Source organism: Ascaphus truei, chromosome 8, assembly GCF_040206685.1.
Source record: "Ascaphus truei isolate aAscTru1 chromosome 8, aAscTru1.hap1, whole genome shotgun sequence".
NCBI classification, from domain to species: domain Eukaryota; kingdom Metazoa; phylum Chordata; class Amphibia; order Anura; family Ascaphidae; genus Ascaphus; species Ascaphus truei.
Window position 1 is genome coordinate 53,119,346 of NC_134490.1, and position 12,127 is coordinate 53,131,472.

General features: G+C 40.7%; 1 protein-coding gene across 3 annotated transcripts in view; it reads right to left on the reverse strand.

The window, feature by feature from the left end:
* Positions 1 to 12,127, reverse strand: part of SHTN1 (shootin 1) — a 104,367-nt gene that overhangs the window by 37,741 nt on the left and 54,499 nt on the right. For all 3 annotated transcript variants that reach the window (XM_075612009.1, XM_075612007.1, XM_075612006.1), the window contains exons 5-6: positions 4,141 to 4,309; positions 115 to 212 (exon numbers count right to left, since the gene is read on the reverse strand). In XM_075612009.1, coding sequence (XP_075468124.1) covers positions 115 to 212; positions 4,141 to 4,309 — 267 coding nt within the window. The remainder of the gene's footprint in view (positions 1 to 114; positions 213 to 4,140; positions 4,310 to 12,127) is intronic.

A 12,127-nucleotide genomic window follows, 5' to 3' on the forward strand; every position in this document is an offset into this window, starting at 1 on the left:
GAGAGTAAAACTCCAGTGAGACTTCTGATGCTGAAAATCAGCAAGACTCACTAGAAATCAGTTAACAGTTAAGAGTAATTGAGCTACTTCACAGAGATAGTCACTGTACCATACCTCTTCAATTAAATCAACGAGTTTGGAACGCAAGCTTTCCAGTTCTATTGCCAATGTCTTCTTCTCCTCCTGAACAGATATTGTTTGCTCTTGAAGCTCTGAATAGTAGGAAATAACATATGAAAACACAAAGTATGCCGTATACCAAGGGTGGCCAACGCCAGTCCTCAAGTCAGCCAGGCTTATGTTTATTTAACTTTTAGAGCTATTATTATGTATCTAGTATGAGGCTCTTGTGTTGTGCCAGGTACATCATGATCTAAAACAGGTGTGGCCAACTCCAGTCCTCAATGGCCACCAACAGGTCAGGTATTGGGGATATCCCTGTTTCAGCACAGGTGGCTGATTGAGCATCTGTGCTGAAGCAGGAATATCCTTATGTTTCATTGAGCTGAATTATACCATCAAGAGAAATTAAGATTTAATTAACTATTGGGGTGCGTTTCTGAGAGTTGATAGGCAGACCCCTCCCTTAATTGTTATTCAATTGCATGTGATAAGAGTATTTAAGACAGACTATCTTGGCTGTATGTCCCATCTTAAGTGTCCCAGTTAAAGTGTGTGGCAGAGTTAATTTTGGAGTTGAAATTGGAGGTGAAGATTGGAGAAAGATCGGGAGTCTGCACAACAACAACTTTGCAACTGTGAGAACATAACTTTCCAAAAGCTGTGATTCTGTATACTCTTTCTATCCTCCAGTACCTGGGAATCTCTCCTCTTGCATCTCACTATGCCCCCCCTATTGCTTTTTCTGTTTACTGTTTCCTCACTCCTTTGTGAATGTCTCTTTTCTCTCCAACTTAACCACTCCACCATTATTTATACACCTCTTTCTCAACAACTTCTTTACCCCTCAATAAAAAACACCCACACAAATATTCTATTCACACCCTCTATCTACTCCTTCCTGGTGCTGGGGATTTCACCTGAAGCCAGATATACACACCTGATTTCAACCACGCCTCCCTGCCATCTCTTCCCCTGTAAATTGTGTTAACCCTCTCATTTTAAAACTGACTAGCCTCAAAACTTGCCCCACAAATCAAGCATCACAATAGCCTGCACTCGTGGTTACTGTCCCACACTCATCACTCCTACCACCCATTGTGACCAAGCACTGCCATATACAGCACTTATTCCCTCACCTACTGTCTCTGCAAGTTCCCCATCAAACCTCTTAGATTGTAAGCTCTTCGGGGCAGGGTTGTCCTTTCCTATTGTCTGATTTTGCTGCACGTATTGTATTATTATAATTCCCTGTACTGTCTTCTTTATGAAGCGCTGAGTACACTTTTGGCGCTATATATATAAAGACATACATAGAAAACTTTTCCTGCTGGTGGCCCTTGAGGACTGGAGTTGCCCATCCTTGCCATATACCATACTATCCCTGGTGAAAACTAGTTAAAAAAAGCTCCAGATTTAGCAAGGAAAATAAAACACAACTGGAACCAAGTGAATGTCCATTGACCTTTGATACATCCCAAGGACGGATATCTCCCCCATCATACAATCCAATTATGCATGTTTGCTTTTCTGGTTTGTCTCTCACTCCCTTTCAGCTTTCGATGTGTTCTCAGTTCCATGTGACAGAAGGATACTCAAAACAGAGTCACAGTTTTGATGGCAAACGCAGAATAAGGTACGAAGTTGGAAACGGAGGACGAATTACGTGTATGCATTTTGAAAAATTATGTATAAATCAAATTTAATGTCTACAGGGGTTCTGAAATATCTTGTTTTAGGACAAATTCTTGCTGTATGAACATTATACTAAGGCCCTTAATGTTTCAGTTTTTAAACACATTCGTTGTTCCATCTGAAAATTGATTGGGCAACGTGCAGAGCAGAATAATGCTAAAGAACAAACTCATGGGCGATACCTATACCTTATTACAGGTGTAACAGCCAGTATTGCTCCCACTGGCAGGTTGCAGAGGGAGACACATAACGTGTCAGCAGCCACCTTTCTAAATACATTACCCACATGCAAAAAAGGGGTGGGAGTAAAGTGCCAGTGGGTGGCATCAAGCCTGCTACATCTGTATATATACATATGAGTAAAGAATCTCAAATAATTAAGGAAGGGCACGTTTGGGAGCTTGGAATCAGAAACCCGCAAACAGGGTGAGTATCCAGATCTCCTGAATCTGTATCCTACAAAAACGTCCTTTCCGGGTTTATTCTGGTTCATCCAACTGTAAACTACATAGGTGAAGCGAATTGTAACCGAAACAAAACATTTCCGCGTCCCGCTCGGATTAGATCAATTCTCGAGTTTTTTCCGCCTTGATACATACAATTCCCTCCCTTCACTTGCCACCATTCCTTTTTAGCAGGGGAAGGGTGCGGATGGGAGTGCCACCATTCTGTTTTAGCAGGGGAAGGGTGCGGATGGGAGTGCCACCATTCTGTTTTAGCAGGGGAAGGGTGCGGATGGGAGTGCCAGCATTCTGTTTTAGCAGGGGAAGGGTGCGGATGGGAGTGCCACCATTCTGTTTTAGCAGGGGAAGGGTGCGAAAGGGAGTGGGACCATTCTGTTTTAGCATGGGAAGGGTGCGGATGGGAGGGGACCATTCTGTTTTAGCAGGGGAAGGGTGCGGATGGGAGTGCCACCATTCTGTTTTAGCAGGGGAAGGGTGCGTTTGAGAGTGCCACCATTCTGTTTTAGCAGGGGAAGGGTGCAGATGGGAGTGCCACCATTCTGTTTTAACAGGGGAAGGGTGCGGATGAGAGTGGGACCAAAATAAAACCCAGAAGAGACAAAGCAGGTAGAGGAAAGAGGAAGAAAGAGAAAAAAACAAGCAGTTACTCTCTCTATTAGTCTCTAATAGCTTCTCCAAAAATTAATAAATATAATGATATACTTATATATAATTGACATTATATATTGAATATAATTGAATGTAATTATATTGTTAATATTACTGATCACATATACAAATGACTATCTGACCTCTCTGCTTAGTGTCTTCTTTCAGCAAATATACCAGTTGTTTTAATACCGTTATACGGTGGTGGGTAAAGTGGTTGACGTATATATATATAGCACCATGTGAGCTCACCCTACTCTCTGCTAGTATACTAGCCAATCAGTGCAGTTAGCTTAACATTTCTTTAGGCTTTATGCTATATTATTGTAACCATTTTCCTGCTAGAGTATGAGTTTTTGCCATAATTCTATCAAAATCCAAAACCAAAACAGAATCAAGATTGTGCAAAATCCAAAATCAAACCATGAAAAATTTTTTAGAACCACATCCACTTGCAAAAGCAAACCACCTACTAATTATACATTCGTTTTAGTTCAGTTAGTTCATGAAACAATTATTCTTCACATTGATGGCCCTACAGATTAGACAGAGGTGACTTGTTGTTCTTGTTCGTTAGGAATTTAGCTTGTCCAGTGTAACAGGCACATAATCAGTGTCAGATTTCCCGTTAGGCCCGGGCTTAAGGCGGCAAAATTTTGGGTCGGCAAAAATGTCTGCCCCCTTTGCATTTGCCGCCCTCTTGGGCCTATCGGACCTTATGATGCCGGCCGCCTCCGTTCTGCCGCCCTGCTTCTCATTCAAAATCGAGTGTCAAATGAGGCCGCGGACATCACACGGTGTCTTGTTGCCATGGCAACCATGAAGTTGAGACTTCAAATTACGTTGGTCAGATGATCCTGGATTAAACATGTTTAACAGTAGCTGCAGTGGCTAGCATTAGTAATGGAGCATAATGGCCCATATTTACCAACCACTGCTATTTCATAACATATCTTTTAATCACCGGAAAACACCTTAAATCCTATTCATCTGTAAGACACTTTCCCTTCTGGAGCACAACTTAGTAAATTAGCCCCAATGTCTTAATACACTGCAACGCGTATATTATACCACGTATGACCTAGCACTATATCTGCCGCAGATTCCTGTGCCTGTGCGTTAGTAATCATTTTGTGGGAACCCTGACTAATGTAGCATCACCTTGGATATGCACACTTTGCATACACAGCTTCCATCCAGTGGTTAGTCATACCTTTTATTTTCTGTTGACATGCAAGTGAGTTGCACACAGAAGCACCGTTATCGCCTTCAGCAGATACATCTTCATCATCTATGTTTATCTCCTCGGTAATTATGTCTGGCCCCAGTTTGGCCATGTACAGCATGCTAATCCTTTTCAGGGTCTTGTTTTCCTTGTTCAACTAGTAGGGAAAAAAAATATTAACAAAAACATGATTATGCTATCGATAATTACAGAAATACGCGCAACAAAACTCCCCTCAAAAATGGTTGCCAATTTTCATCAAATGAAAGTGGCCTCCATCATCTCAAAACTTTTCCTGTGTTATTCAATATACAACCTAACTTGTGTTAAAGACCCAATCTAAACTGAGCGGAGCGTCAATTTATATGCTGCTGGACACTGAAGTGCAATACAATAATGGAAGACATACCCTTATGGAAGGAGATGTTATATCCGTTCATTGTGTATATTAATCCGCAGGACTGCATCTCAACACTCACTTCATTTTCTCTGTCTCGATCTAAATTCTGCCCTTTTTGGTCACAGCCGATGGGAGTGGGAAAGAATTTCCCTCACATTCCCAGAGCCTGTCCCTCCCTCTCTAGTTAAGGAAACAATGCTGATGATTAAAACTCACTGTTCTATCAACCCACAGACCCTCTGCCTTCATGAGAAATGCAGTTTTCAGCAACACAAAAAGTCCAAATGAAGAAATTGATCAATTTCTTGTCGAAGGAAGCACCTATGATCCTTTGCATTACTGGACAGCGTGCTTATCCTGATCGCCCTGGCTTTAACTGTTGCAGGGGGCAAAAAGCCAAAGTTACAACCAGTGGCAAAGGATATTGGGGGTATTATCTCTATTGGGGTGAAAATTGAAATTAATAGATTGAAGTAAAAATACCTTTTTGTCTAATTTGTATAATACATGTTACTTGACAATTCACTTTGCAAAGAAAGGTCTTTATATTCACTTGTTAAAACCTTAAAACTAAAGTTACATGTGAAACATCAACAAAGTGCTGACCACATGCAGTTGGACTTCTCATGTGATGACTATAGAATGATTTTAATGGTTTGGTTTGATATTGCCGTGAAAAGGTATACCCAGGTATGCACACTGAAATACCCTCACTCAATGTGTTGTGAAGCCATTACAGTACATGAATGGAGTCCAAATCTTCCCATGCAAAGAGAAGATAGTGTCACAGCATACTATATACGGCCCTAACAACCAGATTGTATGTATATGTACGTACAATGTGTATGTATGCATATACATATAGATTGTACATACGTACATACAGATTGTACATACATTTATACATAATTACTAGTATTGTGTGCCCTGACACATATACACATACTGTATACACATATACAGTATTGTATTGAATTGTATGTCTTTATTTATATAGCACCATTAATGTACATAGCGCTTCTCAGTAGTAATACATGTGGTAATCAAATAAATAACAGATAATATAAATAACAGGTCATGGGAATAAGTGCTTTAGACATAAAAGTAACATTAAGGAAGAGGAGTCCCTGCCTCGAGGTGCTGACAGTCTAATTAAAGTAAGTAGCTGTGCAAAGCAGCTACATGTATTTGGATTGGAGTGCTGAAGAACTGAATTATTATATAAGGGGGCACGGTTCCTCGTGTCCCATTTTAAGAATGTTCATTTCATATTTTAAGAACAAAAGTGGAGTGATTATTTTTAATATAAAGTTTACTGATAAAATAGTAGAGCTACGTGACATTGTTGTACCATCACTTAACTTTGATCACTTTAAGGCACCAAAAAGGTGAATAAGCCGCTCTACCATTTTCAACACACATTTCTTAAAAGTTAATAATCTTTATCATAAATAATCGTTACCCCTTTGTTCCTATTCCATGTCACTTCTCTCCACCTTTACACAATGATCACTGTTTCCAGTACAGCTCAGCAGATGGAACACTTGTACATCTAAGAAAAACTTTGCTTAATTCCTACACAATAATTTGACTGTTTTAGTGTGGATAACACTTGTATGCCGTTCACCATGGCAGCGCTTTCTTTGAGGACCGTATGATATGCTGTGTACATAATTACAAGAAAACATATTTCTTTTGTGCCGTCTTTTGTACAAGTTTGTAGGACGCTAATGGGCCGCAGCTACGAGGAGCTGAATGAAGCCCTCTGTTACTCCCACACAATGAAACATTAGCAGCATGTTTATCTGAAACAAAATGGTTCCAAATAGCTGAAGTTTCGGCTTTCATTTATTTATTTATAAAATATTTTACCAGGAAGTAATACATTGAGAGTTACCTCTCGTTTTCAAGTATGTCCTGGGCACAGAGTAAAACAAATAATACATGGTTACAAATACAGTTACATAAATGAACAGGGTATACATTATATACAAGACATTGCGTGCATAGTTAAAGAAAATATATATTATGGGCGTATGAAACAGTTACAGACCAGATTAAAGTGTGAGACAGCCTTAGATTTGAAAGAACTTAAACTGGTGGTGGATGTGAGAGTCTCTGGTAGGTTGTTCCAGTTTTGGGGTGCATGGTAGGAGAAGGAGGAATGTCCGGATACTTTGTTGAGCCTTGGGACCATGAACAGTCTTTTGGAGTCTGATCTCAGATGATAAGTGCTGCAAGTGGTAGGGGTGAGGAGCTTGTTCAGATAGCTGGGTAGCTTGCCCATGAAGAATTTAAAGGTACGACAGGAAAGGTGAACTTTGCGCCTAGACTCTAGTGATGACCAATCTAGTTCTTTGAGCATATCGCAGTGATGTGTGTTGTAGTTGCATTGGAGAACAAAACGACAAATTGAATTGTAGAGGGTGTCAAGTTTGCCAAGGTGGGTTTGAGGTGCTGAGCCATATACTATGTCTCCATAGTCAATAATTGGCATTAGCATCTGCTGTGCGATACGCTTTCTGACCAGGAGACTTAGGGAGGATTTGTTCCTGTAAAGTACCCCTAGTCTGGCATAGGTCTTAGTTGTCAGGGTATCAATGTGCATCCCGAATGTTAAGTGGGAGTCAAACCATAAGCCCAGGTATTTAAAACTAGTGACAGGGGTTAGGGTGGTGTTAGCGTTGGTTCTAATCAGGAGCTCAGTCACTGGAAGCTTTAAAAATTTAGTCTTGGTCCCAAACACCAATGTTACAGTCTTGTCAGTGTTTAAAAACAGTTTGTTTTGGGAAATCCAGTTTACGAGTCTCAAAAAGTCAGACTGAAGTATGTGTTGAAGGTCAGAGAGGCTATGGCTGTGTGCATATAGGATTGTGTCGTCTGCATACATGTGTATTGAGGCTTCCTTACAAGCTGTGGGAAGATCATTAATGAACACTGAGAAGAGTAGGGGCCCCAGAACAGAGCCTTGCGGGACACCACAGGTGATATCCAGGGGGTTGGAGTTAGAGCCTGAGATGGACACATGTTGGGATCTTCCTGATAGGTAGGACTGAAACCAGTTTAAAGCATGCTTCCCTATTCCAGAGCTCTGGAGTTTGTTAAGCAGGATAGCATGATCAACTGTGTCAAAAGCCTTTGCAAAATCTAGGAATACTGCACCAGTGAGTTGTCCCCGTTCCATTCCACACTGGATTTCATTGCAAACTTTTAGCAGGGTAGTTACGGTGGAGTGTTTGGGACGAAACCCAGATTGGAATTGGCTATGGAAAGTTGTCTTGGTATAGAAATCGCTTAATTGGGAGTGGACACATTTTTCCATGACTTGAATAGAATTGGGAGAAGTGAGTTTGGCCTGTAGTTTGAGACAGTGTTTTTGTCCCCACTTTTGAAGATTGGGACAACTCTGGCAGTTTTCCATGTCTTAGGGATATGGCCTGCAGACAGGATAGAGTTGACTATGGACGCAATTGGTTTGGCAATGGCTGGGGCACCAAGTCGTAGGAACCTAGATTGTAGTAAGTCAGGTCCACATTGGCTGCTTAGTTTTAGTTTGAGGAGCGCTTGTATAATCTCCTCTTCAGATACTAGGCCAAATTGAAAATTGTGGGCAGTGTTGGGAGGGGGTAGGACTATAGGGGTAACTCCCAGGATGAGATTCAGGTTTGTGGTTTGGGCTGCGTTTTGCTAATAAGTTAGTGGCACACCCCACAAAGTAATCATTGAATGCATTTGCAATGTCAGTGGGGTTTGTCAGAGTAATATCCCCCTTAGTGATATTACTTGGTTGTTGATGGTTAGAGGCTGGAATATATTGTTGATAACCTTCCAGAAGTTAGCTGGGTTTGTTGTATTTTGGTGGAGATTGTCAGAGTAATATTGTGCTTTTGCATGCCTTGTTTGCCTTGTGCACATGTTCCGCATGCATCTGTAGTGATTGAGATCCTTGGTAGTGCCAGTTACTTTGTAGCTTTTCCACAAGGTATCCCTGAGCTGGTAGAGTGCAATAAGGTCAGTTGTAACCCATGGAAGGTTGGCCCCTCATACCCTTATTTTGCGTAGTGGAGCATGGGTATCACAGAGTTTTAAGAACTCGGATTGGAAATAGTCGAGTGCAGAATCAGGGTCGGGAATGAAATCGATTCTGTGCCATGGGCAGTTGGTAAGGTCATCCAGAAACTGTTGTGGGTTAAAGTTTTTAAATGTTCTAGTGAGAACTTTAGGGCTTGATTGGGGCGGTTTAATTTTCCTTACACAGTACACTATTGCATGGTCACTGAAAATGTCAGGAAGGATGCCAGAGGATTGGATTCTGCTGGGGTTTGAGGAGAGAATCCAGACTAGCAAGGAATGGTTGTGCGATTTCAGGTTTATCCGTGTGGGTTGGGAAATGAGTTGCGATAGGTTAAGTGACTTGAGTTGTATCTGGATTTTGTGGTTTTTAGGGTCAAGCCAATTGAAGTTGAAATCCCCAAGAACTAGCAGCTCACTCTTCTCATTCAGAGAGGAAATGGAGCCAAGAAATTGGGTGATATCAGTCAGGGATTGTAGATGCCAGCAAGCAAGATGGGCTTAGAAAAGGGGAGGCACATTTTGCCAACTAGAATTTCAAAGGAGGGTGGGCTTGATGGGCAATTTAACAGTGTAAATTGTAAGGTGTCTGCAATATAAAATAACACCCCTCCTCCTCTCTTTGACCTATCTCTCCTAAAAATGGAGTATCCCTGAATGGCGATATTTGCAGCAGGGGTTTTAAGGGATAGCCATGTTTCTGTAAGAATGATGGCTTTGGGTTTATGCATAAGGCACCATGCTCTTAGTTCGTTCAGTGTGGGCAGCAGGCTCCGGATATTTATATGGGCGACAGATAGGCCTTTTTGGAATTTAAAGGTGGAATTCTCAGGGGCATGGGACAGAGCTGAAATGGGAGGACCTGGGTTAGGTTCAATATCACCTGCTAAGGAGAGTAACAGTACGAGTAGGAATTTGGGTAGTTGTTTGTAAATTTGTGGTGTTTGCCATTTGAGTGAGCAGTGGTTGGTGTGCTGGTTTTGAGAGTTCTCCACCAACATTCAGTAGATAGTGCAAGGCTTTTCAATAGTCCAGGGTGTATGGTGATGTTGGGTGTGGGCCAGGATGGAGGAGTTTGTAGTGTATAGAGAGAGTAAAATCTCCATGAGGCCAGGAGAAAAAAAAATGTTAAGATACAGAGTAGGTTCATTTTGCCAGACGTAGGCAGTGCTGCAAGGAGCTGTTGTGAACAAAGTGAGTGTGTGCAGACTAAACAGCAGTGGTGTGCCTGTTCCTTGTCAAATGTTTTGGTGCATTGCAAATGCTAGAGTCAGTTCAGAGTTTCAGTGTTTTGTGCTGTCAGTTTTGGGAGAGGCTGCAGTGAAAGAAGTTGTAAAGGGGTGGGTGGTTAAATTATGCAGGTTAGCAAGAATGGGATCATAGTGTGATCTGAGTAGCTTACCGTTCGTTGTCGTGAGTCAAAAAGTTTGCAGAAAGATGCAGTCCACAGTCACCTCTAGTCAAACTATTGTCTAACTATATTTATCACTTAAAAAGCTCACTTTAAATGCCTCACTGTTTAATGCAAATTGCAGTAGAGGTGTTGGTTTTATACATCTAAAACAGTCACATGACCCTCCCCCTCCCCAATCAATCAGCTTGTTCCAGTTGGTCAATTAACAGCACTGAGTTAAGAGGGAAAAAAAAAAAAAACCACTGGCAAGAATGATGTATTTATCCGATTGGTAGCTTTACCAATTGTGTGCACTGATCTTTAAAAAATCACGTGAAATACGAAGAAATAAAGTATAATAACTGCAGAATTTTGAAGGGACCACAATAATGATTAAATTGTATTATCACAATTCATGGCGAAAATGATGGGGACATTGTATAAAAAGGTCAAGAAAAGCATGTGTAATGTCGCAGCTTTCAGTGGTGCCGAACGTAACAAGCTTCTCAATGATCCCAATATAGTATTTGTATTGGATCACTCCTCCCTAATTTTCCTATAACTCAACCCCACCCCCAACACCCAAGTTGGCGTACAATGAAAAAAAGAGGTCAAAAATAGCTTGAAAGGTTTGACCAGTTGGCACTTAGAGGTGTCTTGAAATACAAGATGCTTGTTAATCAGGATTCTTATATTTCATGCAGATCAGACAGACTGGGTTATGCACCTTGATACCTTTAAAAGTTGTTGACACTAAGGGCAGTGATACAGAGAGATGTAGGATCTGATACATCGCTTTATTTTATACGCACGTCTTAACTCTTCCCTAAAACCACATAATGAAGCAAGCAAGGCAAGACAGTTACAAGGTAACATGATACAATACCTGTGCCGATAGGCCCTATCCATATTTAGTATTCTACCCCATCAGCGCATAGAAAATTCATTTGAGTTACAAGTTACATCTTAAAAATACATGTATTTGGTTTATTAACTAGAAGCGATTTTTGAGGTCAAGCCAGAATTATCCTGGCTTGTGTTATGCGTTTGTCTAAAAGTGCCAACCAGAGCACCAGAGTTTAACATGGCGTTGCCATTGATGGTCCACTAAAATGATGCGTGTATTATAAAGGTCTGGTGAGAGTACCAGATCTATCAGGAGGACCTGGGTATCATCCTTAAAGTGGACCCGGCATTCCTAAATTCCCCCCCCCCCCCCCCTTCCTTCAGAGGAAGGTGAAAACAGGGTCAACATTCAGTTTTTACTAAAAATAAAAGATATTCTGGATCTGATATGAGTCACAAAAATAACAAATATAGCGTTGTGATATTTGAAATCAGACAAATTAAACGGTGCTGAACAATCCATGATTATCAGGGTGCAAAGGTTAGATATTTGTTTGCCTCAAGTTTAGGAGTAACCCAGTTAAGAGTAATCTCTATGCCTGCGGAAAACGCACAAAACGCAATGAGTTGGGTCACAATATTCTAGTAGTTACGGGGATAGAGTTATAAGACATATTATCATCTGAGGCATTGTTTTTTCATTAAAAAAATCATAAATAATATAATATATGATATAATATATTTCTTCTCCCAAGCAATAAACATGTAATTAGAGATGAATGAGGGGGAAATGGGACATGCCCAGGAGGGTGGGCTTAGTCTGGTCCTACTGCAAAGTTTGTGAAAGTAGAACTCAAAGGGAGTGCGTTATGCCAAGAAGACATGAATTCTCATATTTCCAACTCGAGACCTCTTTGGGAAATCTAATATGTGGTAATGTATATTAGGGATTTCTGTTGCTTTATTCCATTATTTTATTAAACTGTCTGCATATTATACTGTGTGTTTCTTTTTCCTTTTTCTGCAACCAAGCACTGTACTACTTTTGTACATTAAATTTAAACTGTAATAAGTACTGTTTTGGGCTCTAATTGAACTTTGCACGTTTTTGAAGAGAGTAACTGAATTTTCGGACACATTTGGCTACAATAGATTTTTGTGTGTCAATTACATATTTTTCTTAGTAAACAGGGGCCCAAAACTCTGCAAATAAAACCTGACACTATTTTGGTGGCAGCAGCGATTTAAGGTATATATTGAGGGAA